The following is a 25,007-nucleotide window of genomic DNA, read 5'->3' as shown; positions in this document are numbered from 1 at the left end:
CTTCCAGTCCAGGTTCTGTGCAACAAGTTCATATCATTGGTACAGAGTATTGAGTCAGTTAGAAAAATCTCTTACTTATGCTTTTTTTTGTTTACACCCTAAAAAATAAATTGTGAACAACTTTTGAAACATCTTGGATATTGGCTGTTTCTAACTTTACCTGTCTGGTGCATTGACATATCCTGGGACTTTCAAGCTGTGCTTAAAACCTTTTGCTTATTAATCATTATTAGTTTTTTTAAAAAAAGAATACAGGCTAGAACAGAACTGTTTCATCAGCATTGTATACATGTTTGATACTAAGGTTTTCATTAAAAGTTATCTTAACAGGGGACCCCTGGGTGGCTCAGCAGTTTAGCGCTGCCTTCGGCCCAGGGCGTGATTCTGGAGACCCAGGATTGAGTCCCATATCAGGCTCCCTTGCATGGAGCCTGCTTCTCCCTCTGCCTGTGTCTCTGCCTCTCTCTGTGTATCTCATAAATAAATAAAAATCTTTAATAAAAAATTATATTAACAAATTTATCAAAATAATTTTTACTTCATGATAAATAGAAGCTTCTTCATCATAGATATTAAGATATTTTATACCATGATGCTTCCTAAATTTCTGCAGCCAGTCCTGATATTTTATACTCACCTTAAATATGTTCAGTCCTTCATGACATATTCTAGCTTTTTTCATGACCAAAAATCAGTCAGTGGCATAGTCACACTGCTTCATTGTTCAATCTATTCAATCATGGTCATGTCAACATCTTCATTTTTTGCCCTCTGAAAAATATTCTGTTCTTCATTAGGTCTGGGTATGTTGTCCTGGTAAAACTTCAACACTTTGTCTATTTTTTTAAGTCACATGTTGTGTTAATTCCCAAACCCTATTCTTTGGTAATATGCCTCACAGACATACCTAATCAAGCTTCTACACTAACTCTGTTTTCTGTGCTACTAAAAATGATAGATGCTTTCATTTCTTATCTTCAATTTTCTGGACATTTTTACAGGACAATTGAACTCAAGTGGACAAAATGACAACACAAAGAAGGCAATACAGTATCAGTGAACAGCAAAGATGTATGTGACTAAGAGTGTTGAACAACTAATGCCTAATGTCAGCAGAGGTCAGGTTTTGCTGTGAAACTTACAAATAGTTTGGATTTTCACAGCTTTTCAAATTCCATGTAAGAGATTTTGGACATAATATATTTTTATTTTTATTTTATTTTTATTTTTTTATTTTTTAATTTTTATTTATTTATGATAGTCACACACAGAGAGAGAGAGAGAGAGGCAGAGACATAGGCAGAGGGAGAAGCAGGCTCCATGCACCGGGAGCCCGACATGGGACTTGATCCCGGGTCTCCAGGATCGCACCCTGGGCCAAAGGCAGGCGCTAAACCTCTGCGCCACCCAGGGTTCCCGACATAATATATTTTTAATCTGTCTCCTATTGATGAATACCTAGAGTGTTTAAAATATTTTAAAATTACAAACAATGTTGGACTGAATAACCTAGTACAAACATCATTTCACATTTGGGCACAAATATATTTTTAAGATAAAATACTAGAAATGAAACTTCTGGGTCAAAGGAAATATGCACTGTAATTTTCCTAGCTATGCCAAACTACCCTCCACAAAGGATTACCAATCTATACTCCTACTCCATCCATACCTTTATAAACACAATGTTTTAGCAAAATGTTTTCTTTTAAAAAAAATGTTTTCTTTTATTATTTATTTTGAAATAATTTCAAATTTACAGAAATATTTCAAGAATAGTAGAGTGATCTTTTCTTAATGTTGAAGCATTCAAAGTAAGTATGTGACTTGATGCCCCATCACTCCTTAATACTGTAGTCTACACTTTTGGCAAACAAGGAAACTGTTCTACATACTCACTATACAACCATCAAAGTAAGGAAATTAATCTTGATATATTATTATCATCTACTACAGATTCTATTCAAGTTTCACCAATTGTTCCAATAATGTACCTTATAGCAAACATATTTTATACAAGATCATATGTTGTATTTAATTTGTCCTGCCTCTTTAGTCTTCATCATTTTGGAAAAATTCCTCCGTCTTCCCTGGACATTCATGACCTTGACACTTTGCAGATTAAACTAGTTATTTTGTAAGTATATCTTTCAATCTGGGTATGCCTGGTGTTTCCTGAAGTTCTTATAGCTTCCTAAGTGGTGATATATAATTTTGACTTGACTCATTTCTGATGGTCTTAAACTGTGATTGATTAAAACGATGTCTGCCAAGTTTCTCTATTGTAAAGTTACATACTATCCCTTTATGATTGACAAGTATTTTGTGGAAAGATACTTTGAGTCAATGTAAATATCCCTCATCAAATGTTCATCCACTAGTTTTAGTATCCATTGGTGTTTTCTGGGCTGAATTAAATATTATTATATGGTCAACTCCAAAGTTGTTTCCTTGTGACCCTTAGTAATCCCTTCTTCCTTTTCACCATAGCTTGCCCCAGCTCCCATTCCCAGGAGACTACTGATCTTCTTTCTGTCACTATAGTGTGCATTTTCCAGAATTTTATATAAATGGAATAACACAATATGCAGTTTTCATTTGGTCTGACTTCTTTCACTTAGCAATAATTATTTTGAGATTCATCCATGTTGTAGTGTGTATCACTAGTTCATTCCTTTTCATAACTGAGTAGTATTCCACTGTATGGTTAAAATCACACTTTTTTTTTTGTCCTTTCACTTATGGATGGATATTTGGATTGTTTCCAGTTGTTGGATATTAAAAACAAAGCTGCTATGAACATTCATGTTGAAGAATTCATACAGATTACTTTAGAGTACTACCTAGGAGTGCAATGCAGATTGTATTTATAGGTATCCATTTAACTTTTTAAAAAATTATAAAATGTTTTTTCAAAGTGGTCTTGCCACTTATGTTCCTACCTGTAGTGTCTGAAAACTCCACTTGCTCCACATCCTTGCCAGTCCTTGTAGCTTTTTAAATTTAACCTTTTTCTTATTGTGATTTTACTGTATTTACCTAAGAACTAACAATATTGAACATTTTTTTCATGTGTTTATTTTCCATCAGAATATCTTCTTTGGTGGAGTTATCTCTTCATATCTTTGCTCATTTAAAAAAAAGAGTTCTTCTTCTTCTTATTGAGTTTTGAGAACTCTTTACATATTCTGGATGCTAATCCTTTAGGAGATAATGTGATTTGCAAATATTTCTCCCAGTCTGTGGCTTGTCTTCATTTTTTAAAACATTTATTTATTCATAACAGAGAGAGAGAGAGAGAGAGAGAGAGAGGCAGAGACACAGGCAGAGGAAGAAGCAGGCTCCATGCAGGGAGCCTGATGTGGGACTCGATCCCAGGTCTCCAGGATCAGGCCCTGGGCTGAAGGCGGTGCTAAACCACTGAGCCACCCAGGCTGCCCTTGTCTTCATTTCTTTTTTTTTTTTTTAAAGCTTTATTTTTTTTGTTTTATATTTTTTTTAATTTTTTTTTTAAATTTTTATTTATTTATGATAGTCACAGAGAGAGAGAGAGAGGCAGAGACACAGGCAGAGGGAGAAGCAGGCTCCATGCGCCGGGAGCCCGACGTGGGATTCGATCCCGGGTCTCCAGGATCGCGCCCTGGGCCAAAGGCAGGCGCCAAACCGCTGCGCCACCAAGGGATCCCTTGTCTTCATTTCAATAGAGACTTCATAAAGCAAAAGTTATTAATTTTGGTAAGTCCAATTTACCAACTTTTTCTTTTAAAAAGGGTTGTGCTTTTATTGTTGTATCCCCAAAATCTTTGCTTAACAAAAAATAAAAATTATTTTTCCAATGTTTTCTTCTAAAAGTCGTATAGTTTTGGTTTTTACATCTAAAAGCTTGATGTAAAACTTCTTGATCCATTATAAGACAATTTTTGTATCTATTGTAACATTTGTTGAGAAGACTATCCTTTTTTCTCAATGGAATTGGCTTTGCTGTTTATTAAAATAAACTGACCAAATATGCATGAGTCTAATTTGGGACTATTCTTTCTCACTGATTTGTCCATCTTAATACAAATAATTCCACATTGAATATTATGCTTTATAATAAGTCTTGAAATCAGATAGTGTTAGGTTTGCTACTTTTTCTCCTTCTGCAAAATTGTTTTTGGCTACTCTAGGTCCTCTGAATTTTCATACAAATTTTAGAATCAGATAATATCTATCTCAAAGGCTTTTTGGAATTTTGATTGGAATTGCATTGAATCTATACATCACTTTGTAGAAAATCAACATTTAATAATATTGAGTCTTCTAATCTATAGGTGCAGTATGTCTTTCCATTTATTTTATTTTTTTGTCTTTCCATTATTTAGGTCTTCTTTCATTTCTCTCTGTTTTGTGATTTTCATTGTATAAGTTTTGAACACTTTTTGTTGAGTTTATTCTCAAGTATTTCATATTTTCTTATACTATTATAATAGTATTGAATATTTTTAAAATTTCAATTTCTAATTGTTCATTGCTGGTACACTGATTTCTGTATACCGATTTTGTATCCTGCAACTTTGCTAAACTCATTATTAATTTTATTAGCTTCTTGTAAATTTCATAGGATTTCCTACATAGATGAGCATGTCATCTGAGAATAGACAGTTTTACTTCCTTTTTAAGATTTTATTTTTAAGGGGGATCCCTGGGTGGCTCAGCGGTTTAGTGCTTGCCTTCGGCCCAGGGAGTGACCCTGGAGTCCCGGGATCGAGTCCCATGTCAGGCTTCCTGCATGGAGCCTGGTTCTCCCTCTACCTGTGTCTCTGCCTCTCTCTCTCTCTCTCATGAATAAATAAATATAATCTTAAAAAAAAAAGATTTTATTTTTAAGTAATCTCTACATCCAGTGTGGGGCTTGAATTCACACCCTGAGATCAAGAATCATATGCTCCACCAACCAAGCCAGCTAGGCATCGCTACTTCTTCCTTCCTAATTTGGATATCTTTTATTATTTTTTTTATTGTTTTATTCTAACAGAACCACCAGTATGATGCTGAATGAAGAGCTGAAGGCAAACATCTTTGCCTTGTTCCCGATGTTAGAAAGAAAGGATTCAATCTTTTACTATTAAATATAAGAGTAGCTGTATCTTAGATATCCTTTATCAAGTTGAGGAAGTTTATTTCTTTTCCTAGTTTGTTAAGAGTTTTTAATGTTCTTATTAGGAATTCATGTTAGATTTTATTAAATGTTTTCTCTGGATTATTAAAATGATGAAATAACCCATGGGTTTTCTCTTTTATTCTATTAGTATGGTGAATCACAGTGATTGATTTTTGAGTGTTAAACTAACCTTACATTCCTGGCATAAACCCTACTTTGTCATGTTTTATCTTTTTAACATATACTATTGGATCAAATCTGTTAACATTTTAATTAAGAAATTTTGCATCTATGCTCATAAGAATATTAGTTTATAGTGGCTTTTTAATTTTTATTTATTTTTAAAATATTTTATTTATTTATTCATGAGAGACACAGAGAGAGAGAGAAGCAGAGACCTAGGCAGAGGGAGAAGCAGGCTCCAAGCAGGGAGCCTGATGTGGGACTCGATCTCGGATACCAGGATCCCACCCTGAGCCAAAGGCAGACACTCAGTTGCTGAGCCACCCAAGTGTCCCTGTAGTGTGCTTTTTTTTTTTTTTTTAAGATTTTTATTTATTTATTTATTTATTTATTTATTTATTTATTTATTTATGACAGAGCGAGAGGGAGAGAGAGGCAGAGGGAGAGAGAGGCAGAGGGAGAAGCAGGCTCCATGCAGGGAGCCCGATGTGGGACTCGATTTCGGGTCTCCACGATCACACCCAAGGCCGAAGGTGGTGCCAAACCGCTGGGCCCCCGGGGCTGCCCTGTTTTGTTTTGTTTTAAGATTTATTTATTTATTTATGATAGACATAGAGAGAGAGGCAGAGACACAGGAGGAGGGAGAAGCAGGCTCCACGCCAGGAGCCCAACATGGGACTCGATCCCAGGACTCCAGGATCGCACCCTGGGCCAAAGGCAGGTGCTAAACTGTTGAGCCACCGATGGATCCCGTGTTTTTCTTTTTTTTTTTATCTTTTTAAATAATGATTTTTGACTGGTTTTATTATCAGAGTAATGTTGGCTTCATAGATCAAGCTGGGAAATATTTCCTCCTTTCCAATTTTCTGGAAGAGTTTGTATAGAATTGTTACACGTTTTCCTTAAATATTTGGTAGAAGTTACCAGTGAAGCCATGTAGGCCTGGATTTTTCTTTGTGGAAAGGTTTTTAACTACAAATTCAATTTTTTGATGTTCATTTTTTTTTAAAGATTTTATTTATCCATTCAAGAGAAACACAGAGAGAAGCAGAGACATAGGCAGAGGGAGAAGCAGGCTCCCTGCGGGGAGCCCAATGTGGGATTCAATCCGAGGACCCCTGGATCAGGACCTGAGCTAAAGGCAGACGCTCCATCACTGAGCCACCCAGGAGCCCTCTGATGTTCATTTCTATTTATTATTTTTATTGTGATAAAATATACATAAAATTCACCATTCTATTTAAACATACAATTCAATGACATTAAATTCATTTCACAATGCTATGCAGCTATGGCCACTATACATTTCCAGAACTTTTCATAATCCCAAACAGAAACTCTATGGTTCATTAAATAATAACTAACTTCCTCAGGCTCAGTATTCTACTTTCTTTTCTTTTTTTTTTTTTTTTTTAATTTCTCCTCTATGTTGCTTTCTGCCTCTTTGAATTTATATTAACTGCAGCCACTTTACTCTGCCAGCTTAAGCTTACTCTTTAGTAGGGTTGCACTTTTTCCTTTTATGATTAAGAAGTGCTTTGTAGAGAGATACGTTGAGACTACATAAATATCCCTTTCCTAATAAAATGTTTGCCCATTAGTTTAGCATTTATTGATGTTTCTTTCCTGTGGCCATTCTACGTACCTCATATAAGCAGAATCATAGAATATTTATCCTTTTGTTTGTTTTATTTCATTTAGCATGTTTTTAAGGCCCATCCATGTTGTAGCAGGTATCAGAACTGCATTCTTTTTTATAGCTAAATTAATATTCCACTGAATGCATAGATCACATTTTATCTGTTTATCTATTGAAAGATACATTTCCAATTTTTTGCTATTGTGAATAATCCTGTTATCAACATTGATGTAACAAGTATCGGAGTCCAAGATTTTTTTTAAGATTATTTATTTATTTATTTATTTATTTGGAGAGAGAGACTATAAGCAGGAGGAGCAGGAGAAGGAGAAGCAGACTCCCACTGAGCAGGGAACCTGATGAGGGGCTAGATCCCAGGCGCTTAACACACGGAGTCAGTTGCCCCATGAATCCAAGTTTTTAATTCTTTTGGGTATATTCCGAACTCATCCTTATTTATTCTTGAATGAGTTTTGGTAGTTTGTATTTTTCAAGGAATTAGACCACCCTGTTTATATTATTTAATTTATTTACAAAATTGTTCACAAAATTCCTTTGTTACAATTTTTATGTCTTTAGAATTTGTTGTGATATCACCTTTCTCATTCTTGGGATTGGTGATTTTCATCTTTCTTTTTTTCTTCATCAATCTGGAAAGAGATTTCAATTTTTTCTTTTCAAACAAACAGGGTTTGGTTTCATGGATTTTATCTACTGTTTTTCTACATTCTATTTATTGATTTATGCTATGATTTTTATCATTTCCTTTCCTCTGCTTACTTTTAGTTTCATTTGATCTTCTTTTACTGGTTTCTGATTAAGGTGAGAACTCAGATCACTGATTTGAAACCATTCTTCTTCTCAGATATAGGCATTTAGTGCAAAAATTTCCTTCTATGTAAAGCTTTAGACGTATTCCAAAAGCTTTGATATGCTTTTCTTTCATTTTCCTTCAGTTTAAATATATTCTAATCCTCTTTTTCCCCCCTTTGTCTAGTGAGTTATGTGGAAGTGTGTCATTTAATTCCCCCAAATTTGGTGGATCTTCCAGTTATCTTTTTATTGTTGATTTTTAATTCAATTGAGGTTGTCTGAAAAAGTTTATTTCACCTTTTTTTTAAAAGACTTTATTTATTTATTTATTAATGGGGGGGGGGGCGGCGGCAGAGACACAGGCAGAGGGAGAAGCAGGCCCCATTCAGGGAGCCCAATGCGGGACTCGATCCTGGGACTCCAGGATCATGCCCCGAGCCGAAGGCAGATGCCCAACCGCTGAGCCACTCAGGCGTCCCTCACCTTTGTTTTTGAAAGATATTTTAAAATTCTAGGTTGACAGTTTATGAAAAGTACTGAAGAATTTTCTCTACTTTTTTTCTGGTTTATACTGCTTCTGGTGAGAAACCTACTATCATATTTAATCTTCTGTAATTTTGTATATGTGTTTTTTCTCTTTTTTACTCTTTTAAGTAACATTTTCTCTTTTAAGACTGGTTTTAAACAACTTGATTATGATGTGCTTTGGTACGGTTTTCTTCGTGTTTCTAGTGCTCGAGGTTAACTGAACATCTTGGATGTGTAGTCATCCTATACTGCTGGGAATCTGATACTCCATGCCATGCCACTAACACCCTCTTCCCAAGCCCCTACATGGATGCCTATTGTCAAATTTATTGATTTTTGCCTATAAGATTGGTGAAAAATGTTATCTCAGGGTAATTTTAATTTGTATTTTTCAAGGGAGTTCAGATATTTAATTGTTCAAAAGTTACTTATCTTCTGTGAACTGATCATATTCGTTGTTCAATTTTTGTGTTGGTGTATTCATCATTTTCACATTGATTTATCTGTATCTTTTACCTTTTCCATAAATACCTTTTCCATATATTTTAGGGGCAATAAGATATAACATAAAATTAATTTTAATAAAAAATACCTTAAAATATCTAGTTTTCTGGTATCAGAAAAATGCTCATAATTCATGCTAGCTAGTATTTCATTATAGCTTCTTAGGGGCTTATTTTCATTCTTTTTGTGGTGAAACCTATCTAGCTAATAGGGAAGTATGTGAGTTTGAAAACCTGAGAGTCACTCTGGGTTGCCTCTTCTGGAAATATCACAAACTTTCATATCTGTAAAGAGATTTACAGCTCTAAGTCATGACTTCACTGGACTTCCAGTGGCCCTGGAGAGGCTGATAGGATCACTGACAATGAATCCCATTTTTTTTTTTTTTTTTTTTTTTTGAATCCCATTTTATAGATTTTGAACCTGAGGCTTGCAAAGATGAAGTGACTGTTTCATATGGAAGGTTAGATTTAGAAATTACCTTAAAGATGATTTCATTTTATGTACTAAGCAACCCACAATTAGTGACAAAAGCAAAATTCTGCCTTGGGCCTGGGTGCTCATTTTAATGAGAGCAGTCAAAGTGAGGATCCCTATCACTCTAAGTAGTCAAGAATAGCTTTTCTTCTTCAGGAGACTGCAGACCAAGCCCCTAGCAGGCCATGACTGGGCCAACATAGTGGGGGTGCTAGAGCCTAAGGTCTATCTATGCTCACCTTTGGCAGCAGTCAGCATGGTGGAGGCCAGTTCACATTGCTGTGATTCCAAGTGTCCAAGCGTGAACCAGCGAGGGTAACGGCTGGGCACCACAGACACCATATGGTGAGGGTGAGAAGTGTCGCCTGTAGAAGTTGAGTTTTCTAGAACAGGTAACCTAGAAGACCCAGGGAGAGTCATCAGCCACCATCCAGACTCCTGACATTGAGCCACCTTAGAGAAGTTTGCTCTTTGCTGGGGAGGAACTGGGCAGGAAAGGATTAACTAAGAACTTTAAAGGCTGTTTTTTTATTTGTTTGTTTTTTTTAATGTAGGCTCCATACTCAGGATGGAGCCCAACACAGGGCTTGAATTGATGACCCTGAGATCAAGATCTGAGCTGAGATCAAGAGTTGGACACCTAACTGACTAAGCCACCCAGGCACTCTGAGCTTTAAGGGTTTTAAAACCTAGAGTACTATATTGTATGTAAGGTGAGTGCCTTGGCACTTGCAGAACTCAAGCTGAATACTCCTTACTGCAAATAGATTTGAAAGGCATTCAAAAGCCCTATGATTACTTTTTAAAGTATAAGAAATATATGCCAAGGAAGCCTTAGCAATCCCCTTCTGGTTGAAGTGAAGAACTCTCTTAGCCTTCTGATCTAACTAAAATTCTTCTTCTGTATAGTCTGCTGCATCCTAGAGGTCTACCTGCCTGATCCAAAGACCCCATTCTATTTTTTTGGAAACTGGATGCCTATAGCTCATTGTTCTCAAGTCCTGGTATAGAAATAATTATTTTTATTTCCTCCAGATGCATCTGGTGACTTATGCCTGGGAACCATGACTCATTTGAACTACAGAAGGGCTCAAACCTATTCTCAAGCTGCCTATTGGGCCCCAGAACAAAGATACTCAGGTCTTGGGTGCTCCATATCTATTAAAAACCCAGGGGCTTCCTCAGATGACCCACCAAGAATACAACCAGGGAGCCAAGTGAGTTACCAGCAAGGTATTCCAGATAGGAATCCTCGATCAGTATGAATATGCCTGAGCATATTAGGGTAGGCTTGATCCAATATTGTCAGGTCTAATAGAACAGACAAAGACGGAAAGAGAAGAAAGTGAGATAAAGAAAAAGAGCAAGGGAGACTTGCTTTGATGGAGGCAACTGGCCTGGGAAAGGGCTACCTACCTCATGGCACGTAAGGCTAGCTTATAGGACAGGTCTGGATCATGAGGCAGCAGAGCTGAGAACAAATACTTGGCAAAGGTATGCATGGGAACACTCTCTCGGTGAATGACTTCTCCTAGACCACTGAAGGGGCCTCCTGCAGGAAGAACATAGGACAGCCAGTTATTTATCTACATGCTTCTATTTGCCAAGCTGGACTTAAACTGTAGGATCCTGCACATGTTTGCTAGCCAGGGGAACTTGAACTACACTTTAATGTAAAAAACGATTCTGTACAGTGCTCTGTTAGAGAAGGGAACCCAGAGTTACAGGCCTAAGGTGCTGTGACAAAAGCCCTTCTCTACTTACCTTCCAGTAGTAAGATGCACTGTTTCTGCAGTGTTTGTACTAGCTCATCATCCAGCTGCAGCTCCTGAAGTCGACTCAGGAGCTGCTCCTCATTACGGCACACCTTGTCCTGTGCGTAGAGGCCTTCAGGCATCACCCTCTGTTGACCCATCCCCATCAGAGCAACTTCCAGGGCCAATGACAGGTAGGACTCATGGCTGTTTGGGCAGCCTGTAGCCACAGGTACATGCTGGTACACAGGGGGTCTGCTTTCATTCATATCTGAGGGCAACAGGGGACCAGATTCTTTAGGTCAGCTCTGTGGATTCTTGTACTCCTCTCTCCCTCCCACTTTGGAAATACAGTTAGGTCAGCAGATATCACAGGGAAGCTGAGTCAGAACCTCAGAGCAGTAAGGAAAATATCCTGAAAAAAGATTATACAGAGCCACAAAGATTTCTAATTCTTTCCCAATATGTGAACTGGCTAGACCAGTTAGGGAAGAAGTAGATCTTATATTAATCTTTTGCTAACACATTATCTAATACCATACTTATCTGGTTTTATGTCTGTTTCCCTAAAGTATGAGCACCTTGCCGTATGCATCTCCAGGGCCTGGTATATGAAAGAAGCTAAGTGTACGTCATTGGTGAATAAATTCCAAGTGCGATCTCAGGTTTTCAAGATGTAAGTGTCACTGTGCAGATGAAACAGACCAAAGGTGATGACTTCCTTTCAGGGGATTAGAGGGACAATAAGGGCAGCTCTAGCTTAGACTGGGGCCACCCCTTGTATCTCTACCCAGAGAAATCCAAATCCATCCAGTTAAGCTATTACTTCTGTAACATTTGCAACTTCTATGTTATTATTACTTTATATGTTCCACCTCTGGGCTCAGAGTTTCAGAAAAAGAGCACAGGTTTTAAGTATTACAGGAGTTTAAAGTCTTGGTTTCTTTTCTTTCCCCTCTACTCATCTGGTAATTATTTATGGAAGACTATTAAAGGAAAGGTATTGCATTTAAGTGCTGGGATCACAAAATAAGTAAGTTATAATTTCTACTTTCAAGGAGCTGAAGTCTAGTAAGATAATTACTTATAAATAAATTGTAATGCAGTGGGCTAAATACTCTAATAGATGTAGGTATATAATATGGTGGTGGCAAAAGGAGAGAAGAGCCAATTCTGTCTCTAGTCCTTGCTACATTCAGACTACTAAGTCTCTTCCCTTCTAGTTCTCATTGGTAAAATTAGAATATAACCATCATGAGGAAGAAAGTTCAAAGGACACATGAGAGTCTTATGCAATTGCAAGGGTTACACACACTCTTCTTGTTGGAAGTTCTCTTCCACTTCAAGACTGCTCTGATACTTGGCCTCTGCCTCCTGAAATCCCTGTTGCTCCTCTTATTCCCTTTGGATCATACTTTTCAGGCATTCATAGTATGGAAGTAAGAGGAGCAAAGGAAGGCTGGCAAGGTAAAATGGACAGGGCCAGTTCACAGGGTGGCAAAGAGATGAAGCCTAAGGAAACCTCTAAGGTGAGGTTGGATAAGAGGAAAAAGGCTTCAGTAAATGTAGAACAGAGTCTGGTAGGGAAGGGAGGCCAGACTAGGCCAAGGCCAGTTCTAGTTCTCCTCAGGCTGACCCCTGTACCTGACACTTCCAGATAGCCATCATCATTCAGACGGCAGGCCTCAGTCAAAGTGAGAAACAGGCAGCCAATGGGATCCAGGGGGTGGCCCACCCAGCCTTCCAGGTTTGTGATGGTTGTGGTTCCTCTCTGTAACAGTTCTGGAAATAAACGGATCCAGATTTTAGAAAATGATAAAGTCACATTTCTCTCTGTCCCTGCCTGGGTCTCCTCACTAGTCTCTTTTAGGCATTGGCCTTGCAACTTAAAAATCTTCCCGGATTGTCTTGCCTTGGATTCATAGGACTGGTCACAAGCTTATTAGCCAGCTATACGGTCTTGAGGTCTGCATTTAGGCTTCTTGCTGGCAACACATATATGTAAATATAGTTTTACAGTTTAAAGAGAGTTTTCTTTTTTTTTTTTTTTAAAGAGAGTTTTCTTATGCAAGAACTTAGTGGGCCTTCCAGCTGCCTGTGAGGGAGGCAGACCAGCATTATTATTCCCATTTTGCAGATTAAAAAAACCCCTTAGGCTCACTTTTCTACCACTCAGCAGGTAGAAAAGCCTGAAATTCCCTAGCCCCTGCCACTCCATGAAACTTAATGAAAATTAAATAGTACGCCATATAGCCCCTAAATATTCCCATCAGATTCTCATCATCCCCAGTCTAAAGAGTTAAGATGGCTCCTTATCACTAACCTTTCTTCTGATGCTTGTAGATTTCCAGCTGCCGTTGCTGCTGCAACCTCAGAGTATTGATAATGGCCACTGTGAGTCTGAGGGCCTCTTTTGGATAACCATGGGAACGCAGGGCATCAACCCGTGCACAGGCTGTAGGCACGTGTTCTAGCAGATGAGGAGAAAATATTTTGGTTGGGTTTGATTTTCCAACCAGGAAAATTCATGCTTGACAAAGGGAGTTTGTGTTGGCTCAGTTCCTAAAATTCAACTGACATCTACTGTGAACCAAGACCTATGTTTTATCTTTAAAGAATATAGAGTTGAGGGACGCCTTGGTGGTTGAGTGTCTGCCTTTGGCTCAGGTTGTGATCCTGGGGTCCTGGGATCAAGTCCTGCATCAGGTTCACTGCAGGGAACCTGCTTATCCTTCTGTCTCTCTCTTTGTGTCTCTCATGAATAAATAAAATATTAAAAAAAAAGAATATAGAGTTGAATAAGTCACAGGCACTACCTTCAAAGAGCTACCATGTAGCCTTCATAGAATGGTATGATATAGAAAGGAAGACACAACTATGACAATAAAATGTAGTACCTCTTTGTGAACTTGTACTATGGGAACCCAGTAGAGGTAGTAACTAACTGCCTAAAGAGAAAGGCCTCATTCATTTATTAATCCTACATTTCCTGAGAACCTATTATATGCCAGCTAGTTTGCCAGGCAAAGGAAGTACAAAGGTGAATAAGATGGTCACTTTCCTCAAAGACCTCACAAATGATATATAAACAGATTATTATAAAACAGTTAAAAATGAATGACATGACATAATATATACAGAGAGAAAATATTTGGGCTACACTTTGTAGAACTAGCAAGATTTTATTTTATTTTCTTTTATTTATTTTATTTTATTTTTATTTTTTTAATAATAAATTTATTTTTATTGGTGTTCAATTTGCCCTAGCAAGATTTTAAATAGGTGGACAAACAGGGAAAGGCATTCCTAGCAAAACAACATAAGCAAAGATAACATATAAATAAAGGCATATAAATAAACATATAAAAAATATTCTATACAGCATCTTCTGTATGGCAAATAGTTCTGTGTAGAGTTAGGTTATGTGACTAGAGACAACCTGGAAATGTAGAGTCTGGGATGCCATTATAAGGAGATTGGATTTAACTTAGGATAATGGAGGACCTGGACGCCTGGGTGGCTCAGCAGTTGAGTGTCTGCCTTCAGCTCAGGGCGTGATCCTGTGGTCTGGGATCGAGTCCCATGCTGGGCTCCTTGTGGGGAGCCTGCTTCTCCCTCTTTCTATGTCTCTGCCTCCCTCTGTCTCTCATGAATGAATAAATAAAAAAAAAAATCTTAAAAAAAAAAGGATAATGGAGGAGCATCAAAGGCTTATAAATGGGCAAGTGATTATAATGAGATTATTGGTTCATTTTGTGATTTTTTTAAATTTTAAATTTAAATAGGCTCCATGCCTAGCACAGAGCCTAGTGCAGGGCTCAAACTTGTGACCCTGAGATCAAGAACTGAACTGAGATCAAGAGTTGAATGCTTAACTGACTGAGCCACGTAGGTGCCCCCATTTTGTGATTTATTTTAAAGATAACATTAATCATCATAGAAATAATTGCAGAAAATTTGAAAATACAGATAAGCAAAATATAAAATAAAAATCAGAGGTAACCATTATTTCCAGTTTTGTGTATATGTATGCATATGTATGTGTGTATACATATATGTATAATATATGTGTGTGTGTGTATATATATACATTATATATATATGTATACACATGGGATGGTATGATTATTTTTTAAAGATTTATTTATTTGAGAGAGAGAGAGAGAGAAAACATGAACAAGGGTAGGGGTAGGCAGAAGGAGAGGGAGAGAGACAGAAGGAGAGGGAGAGAAATAGACTCCCCTCTGAGCATGAAGCCCAACTTGAGGCTTGATCTCACCACCCTGAGATCATGACCTGAGCCAAAAAATCAAGAGTCCAACTTAACCAACTGACCCACCCAGGTGCACCCATGGGATGATATTATAATTATTGTTTTGTAACTGGATTTTTCCATTGAGAAACATATTGTAAAATTTTTCTGTATCATTAAATATACCTCTATAACATTAAAAATGACGATATATCATTCCTCTGAATATATGTATATTATCCATTGACTCAATTAATCCACTATTGTTAGACATTTAGATTATTTCCAATTTTTCTCATCTGTACATTATTTACATCCATGCTCTAATAAACCCCCTAGCTTTACATATATTCTTAACTATAGCTCAGGATAAATTCCTAGATGTAGAATTCCTGGATCAAAGGGTATGAATATATTTTAATAGCTTTTGATAAGTATTATTGAAATATCCTTCAGATAGGCATTTACATTTCTGCCAGTAGTAAATGAGGGTAAGTATCTCCATGTAACCTTTCCCACACCATGAACTAATTATTTTTACTTTAAAAATCTCTGACCATCTGACAATCAAAAAATCGTAATTCAGTGTTGTTTTGATTTTCAGTTTTGTTTACTGATGAGGTGTATATTTTCATACGCTTGTTAGATTTATGTTTTAGATGTGTTATATCAGAGAAGAAAAAAGGTGACCAAAGGAGACTTCAGGTAGTGGCCCACAGCGAGTGGGGCCAAGGCTATCAAGAGAGAGATAGGGCATATGCATATTCAGCAAGATCTTGAGAAAGACAGACAAATGGGGTGAAGGATGGAGGTAGGGAATTGGGAGAAGATATAAAAATGTATATGTCGCTGTTGTAAGACTCAGAAAATGAGTATTTTTTAAAAGTGTCTGTTTTGGAATGGGAATCCTGTGATAAAGTCAAGAAGAGATCTGTTCCTTTATGATGAAGGAAGGAAGGAAAGGTGTAAGGGAAGAAAAGAAGACAGCTTGGTGACAAATACATTAATGCCCTAAGCTACTAGCACAGAGTAACTTAAGTTTCAAAATTAGTGCTTTTTTAGCAAAATATATTAATTTCAGAGTAGATTATACTGTTGCTCAGCAACTGCTGACTAAGGGACTATGAACTGATGTTTAATGGTTTTATTAGTACTCTTTGAGATTATTAACTCCTTACCCCTCCTAAAACTCAGGAAACAGAATACAAATTTCTCTGGTTGAGGGCATTATACCTCAGCTAAGTACACATGCAAATGGCTGAGGCCTCACATAAGTACTCTGAGTCCCTAGTTAAGGTCCTAAAAGATCTGTCCAAATTGTAGTTGTGTTGCCAGCACCTATGCAGTTCTGGCCTGGCATGAGGTAAGACTGGGCTCTGAAATTCTTAGAGTAGAGGAGAGGTACACTTACCAAGCCACAGCGGCTGGCCTTGGGAATTAAACAGTAGTCTCTCGCTTTCCTGCTGACAGGCAGGAGCTGTATATATATCGCTGCTTATTATTCGCTGTAAGTGGCTGTCCTGCCAATGTAATTCACGGCCCTCGATGGCTCTAGTGAACACTGTTCGTCTTGGTCGGGATAAGGAGTCTGGGAAAAGAAAGATATGCAGCAGTTCAATGACAGGTAATCTGAAACTCTAACTCTTACGTCTTCTTCAGAGTAGGAGGATGGGAAGGATAGTATGTGGTCAGTGAGAGCAGACACTCTGTCATCTGTCTGGGTGTTTGTTGTGCTACCTCTTTATTGGATAGCCCTTAATGTGTCTGTGCCATCTGTGAGAAGAACCTTTCTACAGAGACCTATGGTTGCCTTTCTACTTCTACAGGAGACCAATTTCTCCTAGGACTGAGAGCCACATAAAAGAGAAGAATGACAGTGGTGCTCAGCTGCTCAATTATGAGGATACAAACTGCTTCTACAGAAGTCAGAGGAAGAGAGAAGCAGCTAGGTAATTTCTCCGGCCAATCCATAACCTGTCTCATTTACAGCATGACCCTTATCAGACTAAGGACTTCCATGTAATTGATATTAAAAGCTGAAAGAAAGCAGAAGCCCTGTGTATTCTGGTCTCTTTATTATGCTGATAGCTATAGCTTACCGTCTTGTTCTCTAATATGCAAAATTGATGCTGACAAAAGACTAATTAACATGGACTCTTACCATGTCATTTCTCTTCAGGAAAAGGGCTGCAAGGAAACCAAAACAGTTTAGAGAAAGAATGCTCAATTCTTAAGGGTGGAGTGCAGAAAGACCAAATGAAAGATACCTTATCATAAACTGTGGAGATAGAAGGACTCATAGAAATTACATTTAAGGAAAAATTTAAAAACCCATAAAGGATTATTTAACTGACTCTCTGCCAGATTAAGGGCAACTGGAACTATTTTGGGATCAAGGGATAAAGTACCCTTGATACCTTATCAGATGTTTCCAGAGATGCCCAAATGAGGTGTACATCCACTGAGCCTATGCAAAAAAACTGGGAGGGAAAGCCAGAGGATTCAGAATGAAGATGAAAGAAATGAACATATTCATTCATTAAGCAAAAGTCCTTAGAATATGGACATCTCTTCAGAATGTGATACATTCCATAAAGTATGGGTTTAGATGATTAAATTAGAATAGCATGACAAGACCTACTGAAATAGCTTGAAATAATATTGTTATTTCAGTAGATATTGTCATGCTATTCTCCTTCATACTGTCCCTCAGTAGCACAATGCGCCTTCTACTGGCTGCAGTCTAAACCCCTCTCTTGCTGAACTGAGACTCTACCTTGGGTCTGCTCAGCCCACAGTGGGGATTAGGTGCTCTCTCTTCCTCTCTCTCAGTCTCTCTCTCTCTCTGTATGTGTGTGTGTGTGTGTATTAAAAATTTCATTCACCTATTCGTGAATAGAGAGAGGCAGAGACATAGGCAGAGGGAGAAGCAGGCTTCCCACTGGGAGCCCGATGTGGGACACGATCCCAAGACCCCAGGATCATGACCTGAGTCAAAGGCAAAGACTCAACCACTGAGCCACCCAGGTGCCCCTAGGCTCCCAATATTCATCAAGTCTGCAAATAATGAGAGCCTACTACATGGCAGGTACTTGTATAGATGCTGAGGATATATAAAGTCTCTGCCTTCTTGGAACTTTACATTTAAATGGGCAGAGATGGCTGAATAAATATATAGTATACCAGATATATTAGATGATCATGAGTGCTACAGAAAAGACTAACGCAGAATTAGGAAGAAAGAAAGGCGGGCTGGTTTTGGGTTGGGGTTATTGTCTTATTCAGAATGGTCTCTAATAAGGCAACATTTGAACAGACTTAAAGTCTTAGAGATATTAAGGGAAGAGCATTCCAGGCAAAAGGAATAGCAAATGCTAAAATCCTGATGTGGGTACATCTTTGGAGTGTTTGAGGGTAGTGAGGAGGCCAGTGTGCTTAGAATGGAATGAGCAAGCAGAAAAATCATAGGAGATGAGGTCAGAGGGATACTAAGAAGCTAGATCATTGAGGGCCTTCCAGGCCATGAGTGAAAGATAAGAAGCCACTGAGCTGTTGAAGGTGTATGATGTGACCTGCTTCTTAAGAGGATAACTGGCAACAGTACTGAGAAAAGACCATGAGGTGGAAAGGCAGAAGCAGGAAAGAGCAATTAGGTCAGTGCAATAATTTACGAAAGATGATGGCAACTTGGCTAGTTAATAAGCAGCAGAGGTATTAAGAATATATGGATTCCAGGGGATCCCTGGGTGGCTTAGTGGTTTAGTGCCTGCTTTCAGCCCAGGGTGTGATCCTGGAGTCCCGGGATTGAGTCCCGCCTTGGGGTCCCTGCATGGAACCTGCTTCTCCCTCTGCCTGCGTCTCTGCCTCTCTCTCTCTGTGTCTCATATGAAGAAATAAATAAAATCTTTTTTTTAAAAAAAGAATATATGGATTCTGATGGACAGAAGACACGAATAGATGCCTTTCCAAAGAAGACATCCAGATGGCTAATAGATACATGAAAAAAATGTATCTCATCATCAGGGAAATACAAACCAAAGCCACGATGAGATACCATCTCGTACTTGTGAATGGCTAAAAGTAATAACACAAGAAATAATAGGTGTTGGTGAGGATGCAGAGAAAGGGGAACCCCCTTGCGCTGTTGGTGGGAATATAAACTGGTGCAGCCACTCTGTAGAACAGTTTGGAGGTTTCTCCAAAAGTTAAAAATAGAGATATGCTACAAAACAGCAACTATACTACTAGATATTTACCCAAAGGATATAAAAATACAGATAGGAAGGGGTATATGCATCCTGATGTTTATATACAGCAGTACTATCAACAATAGCCAAACTATGGAGAGAGCCCAAATGTCCATTAACTGTTGAACAAATAAAGATGTGGTGTGTGTGTGTGTGTGTGTGTGTGTGTGCGTGTAATGGAATATTACTCAGCCATCAAAAAGAATGAGATCTTACCATTTGCAATGATGTAGATGGAGCTACAGTGTATTATACTAAGTGAAAAAAGTCAGAGAAAGATAAATTTCATTCATATGTGTAACTTAAGAAACAAAACATGAAGATATGGGAGGGGGAAAAAAGTAAAAAGAGAGAGGGAAACAAACCATAAAGACTTAAAGACAGAGAACAAACCGAGGAGTGATTGACGGGGGTGGGTGGGAGATGGGCTAGAAGGGTGATGAGTATTAAGGAAGGCATTTGTTGAGATGAGCACTGGGTGCTGTATGTAAGTGATAAATCACTGATTTCTACTCCTGAAACCAGATATTGCACTGAATGTTAACTAAACAAAATTTAAATAAAAATTAGGAAAAAAATATGATGGATTCTGGACATATTCTGAAGGTAAAGCCAATAGGATTTACTTACGGATTAGATCTTGAGTGAGAGAAAACAGAATCAAGAATGACTACTCCAAGGTTTTTAAGGCAGACCTGTCATACAGGGAGATAGGGAAGGCTATAGGAGGAGCAGGTTTGGGTAGGGCTTGGCAGGTAAGATATCCTACTGAAGTGCCTATTAATATCTAAGTGGAGATACTGAAAAGGTAGTTGAGCATACAAGTCTGGAGTTTGGAGGAAAAGGTCAAGGTGATATAAATTAGGGAGTAGTTAGTATACAGATGATTATCAAAACAATGCAATCACCAAAGTAGTGTATATATAGAGGGAAGTGGTTTGATGATGGAGCCTTAACATTTTAGATTAGGAAGTGGGGAGGAGACAGTAAAAGAGGCTGAGAAGGAGGAACCAATGAAGAGCAGAACTAAGAGAGTAGTGTCTTGGAAATAAGATTAAAAAAGGTTTCAAGGAGAAAGTAAACAATTGTAACAAATATTGCTAGTAGGTCAGGTAAGATTATTATTGATAATTAGCCACCAGATTTGGCCATATTTAGCATGAGTAACTCATACAAGAGCGGTTTCAGTAGTGGAAGGATGAAAGCTGACTAGAGTGAGTTTAAGGGAGAATACGAGCAGAAGCAGAGATAATAAATATATACTATTTTTTAAATTACTTTTCTTAATTCTACCACTTATTTCTACTACCTTAGAGAAACAGGGTGGTAGCTAAACAGGCATATGGGAACAACATGAGTGTGTTTTGTTTTGTGATGAGAGAGAAAGCAATGTACTTGTATACTCACAGGAATACTCCACAAAAATCTGTGAAGCAGGAGAGGGGGAAGATAATTTCTGGAGTGATAAAAGAGATAGAATCCTGGATAAAAGAGAAGGATTAGGATCTTGAGAATAGGTAGAGGGCTTGGGCTTAGAAGCACAAATAAAAACTGGGGAAAAGGAAGAGGCACAGACAGAGGCAGATATATAGAGAGAGTCATTGAAATTCTCTTGTGATTGCTTCTATATCTCAGTCAACAGAAAGCAAGGCCATCAGCGGAAAGTGAGGAAGGAGAGGAAATAAAGTTTTCAAGGAAAGATGTATGAAACAGTAATTTAAAAGAGTAAAAGGAGGCATAGATTAGGGAAATGTGGTGGATGTATGGATAATACTATGGACCCATTTGAAATCAGTGGTCATAAACTTGAAGTAAGACTAGTTACCACATGGTTTTGTTTCTCTTCACTATGTTCAGCGGTGTGGGTGTGAGTATGAGGAGTTAGTGAGACTGAGCTACTAAGGTTAGTGGTTTTTGTTTTTTTAAAGATTTTATTTATTTATTCATGAGAGGCAGAGAGAGAGAGAGAGAGAGAGAGAGAGAGAGAGGCAGAGACACAGGCAGAGGGAGAAGCAGTCTCCAGGCAAGGAGCCCGATGTGGGACTCGATCCTGAGACCCTGGGATCACCCCCTAAGCTGAAGGCAGATGCTCAACCGATGAGCCACCTGGGCATCCCCTAAGGTTACTATCTGCGTGAAATGAAGGGAAAGAGGAGGTTGAGTGTGTATGTGAGGGAACGATTATAATTATTCACCAAGGAATCTAACCAAGATAAGGAAGAAAATGAGGCTACCAGGAGAATGAAAAAGTGGTAGAATCAAAAGTCTCAATGGGTCAAAGAATTATTGGAATTGGGATACTAAAGAAAATAAGCTAGCAAGACTGATGATGGTATTTAGAGCTGCCTGAAATTGAGATTATGAAGAAGGCAGTTATTGGCAATGACAAGGTTTAGGGTGTGATCTTGGGATTATTTGGTTCAATTATGGTGGAAGGTAAGACATATTAAAAGAGAGGAGGTCAAAGAACTGAGGTTAGAATATTGGAAGGATCATCTGTGTGGCTATTGAAATTGCCAACAATTATAATAGAAGTAGTGACAGCAGTGTTACTGAGCCAATAGCCAAAAATCTTCAAGAAATGAAGGGGACTGGGATCCCTGGGTGGCTCAATGGTTTGGCGCCTGCCTTTGGCCCAGGGTGTGATCCTAGAGTCCCAGGATCAAGTCCCATGTCAGGCTCCTTGCATGGAGCCTGCCTTCTGCCTATGTCTCTCTCTGCCTCTCCCTCTCTCTCTCTCTCTGTGTCTTTCATGAATAAATGAATAAAATCTTAAAAAAAGAAAAGAAAAGAAAGAAATGAGGGGGACTGACCCAGGTGTACAAATGACCAAAACCAGAAGGGGAGCAGACAGTACATTTTGACAGCATAAACTTTAAAGCTGGGGGGGGGGGGATATTTTAAGAAGGAGATAAGGACAATGATATGAGAATGGCAATGAAGAAAAAGTGAGATACCTATTGCTCCATTAGGTATAGAGACTCGAGAGCTAAATCAGCCACAATTTGAGAAGACTGCAGAAGAAGCAACATCCTCAAATGAGAACCAGTAACAGTAAGCAACCAGTACGATCAGGAAGAAATTGCCAGACTGGAGGCATGTCTCTATATGCATTTGACTCTATGCCAATCCAAAACCAATACTAAAGGGATGGTGTGTTGTGGAGGTTACATGAGTGCCAGTAAAACGCAGCATAAAGAAGTGGCAAAACTGTAGCCTTTTCAAACTTGTTTACCTTAGTTGCCTTAAATATACTGACAATCAGGTATGGTACAGTAGATGCAGGCCTGGCCAGAACAATAATTTAAATTACTTTCTCCTTGAGATTAAAAATACTAGATTTATCTCTTAAAATAGAAGGGACATGTGAAATCAGTGTCTGAAAAAAAATCTCCTACCAATAAAGTTTCCCAATGGGCTAAGGAGCAATTAGTTGCTAATAGCAAACAGCATGCTGATGCTCAGAGATATCTGTAGGCCAGGGGCTCAAAAGGCAGAGGGTACAGTATCACTGTACTGGATTTGTCTTAAAATGGGACAAGAGTATTAGCAGTAATTTGGGAAGATAGTCCATCCCAGCTATTTGCTTTTTAAAAATTTGAGGGGATCCCTGGGTGGCTCAGCGGTTTAGTGCTTGCCTTTGGCCCAGGGTGTGATCCTGGAGTCCTGGGATCAAGTCCCACATCGGGCTCCCTGCATGGAGCCTGCTTCTCCCTCTGCCTATGTCTCTGCTTCTCTCTCTCTGTGTCTCTCATGAATAAATAAATAAAAATCTTTTTAAAAAATTTAAAAAAATAAAAATTTGAGGAAAATAGAGAAAGTAAGAAAAGCAATTGTCAGGGCATTTTTAAAAATGAATGAATGAATGAATGAATGCATTCATGCATGCTGTTTTTTGCAGGCCTTCCATCCTTCCCTTGAGGTAGGCCTTCTAAGCTAAAACCAACCCCAACTGAGGCTCATTGGTCATGAGGAACTGAAAGGTAAAGAGGATTAATGCAGGAATTTATTGTGGGCACTGAAAGGACACTCTAGATATGGGAAAAGACACAGCATCCCCAATGTCAAAGGTAAAAAGCTTAACCTTATTTGAGGCGTGGAATTTCAAGAAAAACAAAAGGACAGGCTTTTCTTATTTAGGATGACAGTACTGATAGCCAACTGTCTGGCCACCTTTGTTCTAGAGCTTTACCCTCCCACTTTTGGTGTTCCAGGCACAAAGAACCTAGAAGGATATATAGCTCACCTGGGCTGTGACTGGCATTTTGGGGAAGCGCATTGGTGATGTTGGGTAGCTCATGCCCATAGTTCCCATCCTCTAGGGGACAGACATCCAGGTCATTCCACTTCTGCAGCTGCTGTAGCCAACAGGACTTCTCTTCCAGTTTGCAATGTGGATTTAAAATGATGCACACCCACAAGGCTCCTGGAAATAAAGGAACCAACATTCTGATATCTTTCCTTGGATGTATGTGTAAGTTTTAATTTTTCAGGCTACTCTTTCCTTCCATTTTTAGTTGGCAGGAAAAGTTCCCCAAAACATCAGCTTTTCTTAATATAAAAAATCAAATCTAGGGTGCCTGAGTGGCTCAGTCAGTTTAACATCTGCCTTCAGCTCAGGTCATGGGTCTTGGGATCCAGCCCCGCATCAGGATCTCTGCTCTGAAGGGACTCTACTTGTCCCTCTCCTTCTGCCTGTCACCCCCCCACACTTGTGCTCTCTCTCAAATAAATAAATAAATAAATAAATAAAATCTTAAACAAACAAAACAAAACTTAAATCTGCTAAAGTTTTCAGAAATGGCTTATTTTTCCTCCCCAAAGCCTCCTTAAAGTATTGGTAATCTGGATATGTGGATGTGTGCCTGTAATGAGGAACAAGATAGATTTGAGCTTGAATTCTGAGCTCAGATTTATAGTCTAACATATTATTTATTGAGAGCTTTCTACATTTAAGGCCTATTCTACTGGAGAATAAGACATTGTTCCAACCCTTGAGGAACTGTCTAATGGGAGAGATACATAAACATGACATTTGAACAAGATGAGTGTTAAGATAATATATTTATTATATATTCAGGGTGCAACAGGGTGCTGTTGCACTCTGCTGTTCAGGGTGCAACAGCAGCATACAGGAAGAGCACTTAACGGGACAGAGGTCAGAGGGAGGTGCTCAGGAAAGATATCAATTTTTGATTAGTTCACCTTAGATTTTTTTGAACCTCAAATCCCTCAACTGTAAAACTGATAGCATAAAAGCAACTACTTTGTAGGGATATTATAAGAATTAAATGAAATAACATTTGTAAAAGGCCTAGCATATTACTTGGCACATAGAATTTTAGTATTTCCATTTTTCCAAGAAAAATGGTTTATTTCAGCTTGGATTTTGATACTGTTGATAACTATGATGCCTTAAAACTATCACATTCTTGGATCTTCTCTGTCACTGTAGCAGAATATTACA

The 25,007-nt window shown here is 38.3% G+C and overlaps 1 protein-coding gene across 1 annotated transcript in view; it reads right to left on the bottom strand.

Annotated features, from left to right (window-relative positions):
- ZSWIM5 (zinc finger SWIM-type containing 5) overlaps positions 1-25,007 on the bottom strand; it is a 202,861-nt gene that overhangs the window by 19,172 nt on the left and 158,682 nt on the right. The window contains exons 5-11 of the mRNA XM_072772436.1: positions 23,787-23,966; positions 16,705-16,881; positions 13,365-13,511; positions 12,686-12,823; positions 11,052-11,312; positions 10,704-10,839; positions 9,527-9,684 (exon numbers count right to left, since the gene is read on the bottom strand). Coding sequence (XP_072628537.1) covers positions 9,527-9,684; positions 10,704-10,839; positions 11,052-11,312; positions 12,686-12,823; positions 13,365-13,511; positions 16,705-16,881; positions 23,787-23,966 — 1,197 coding nt within the window. The remainder of the gene's footprint in view (positions 1-9,526; positions 9,685-10,703; positions 10,840-11,051; positions 11,313-12,685; positions 12,824-13,364; positions 13,512-16,704; positions 16,882-23,786; positions 23,967-25,007) is intronic.

This window comes from Canis lupus, chromosome 13 (genome assembly GCF_048164855.1).
Source record: "Canis lupus baileyi chromosome 13, mCanLup2.hap1, whole genome shotgun sequence".
In the NCBI taxonomy this organism is placed as follows: Eukaryota; Metazoa; Chordata; class Mammalia; order Carnivora; family Canidae; genus Canis; species Canis lupus.
The sequence above is the reverse complement of the archived record's forward strand: the minus strand, read 5'-3'. Positions and strand labels throughout refer to the sequence as shown.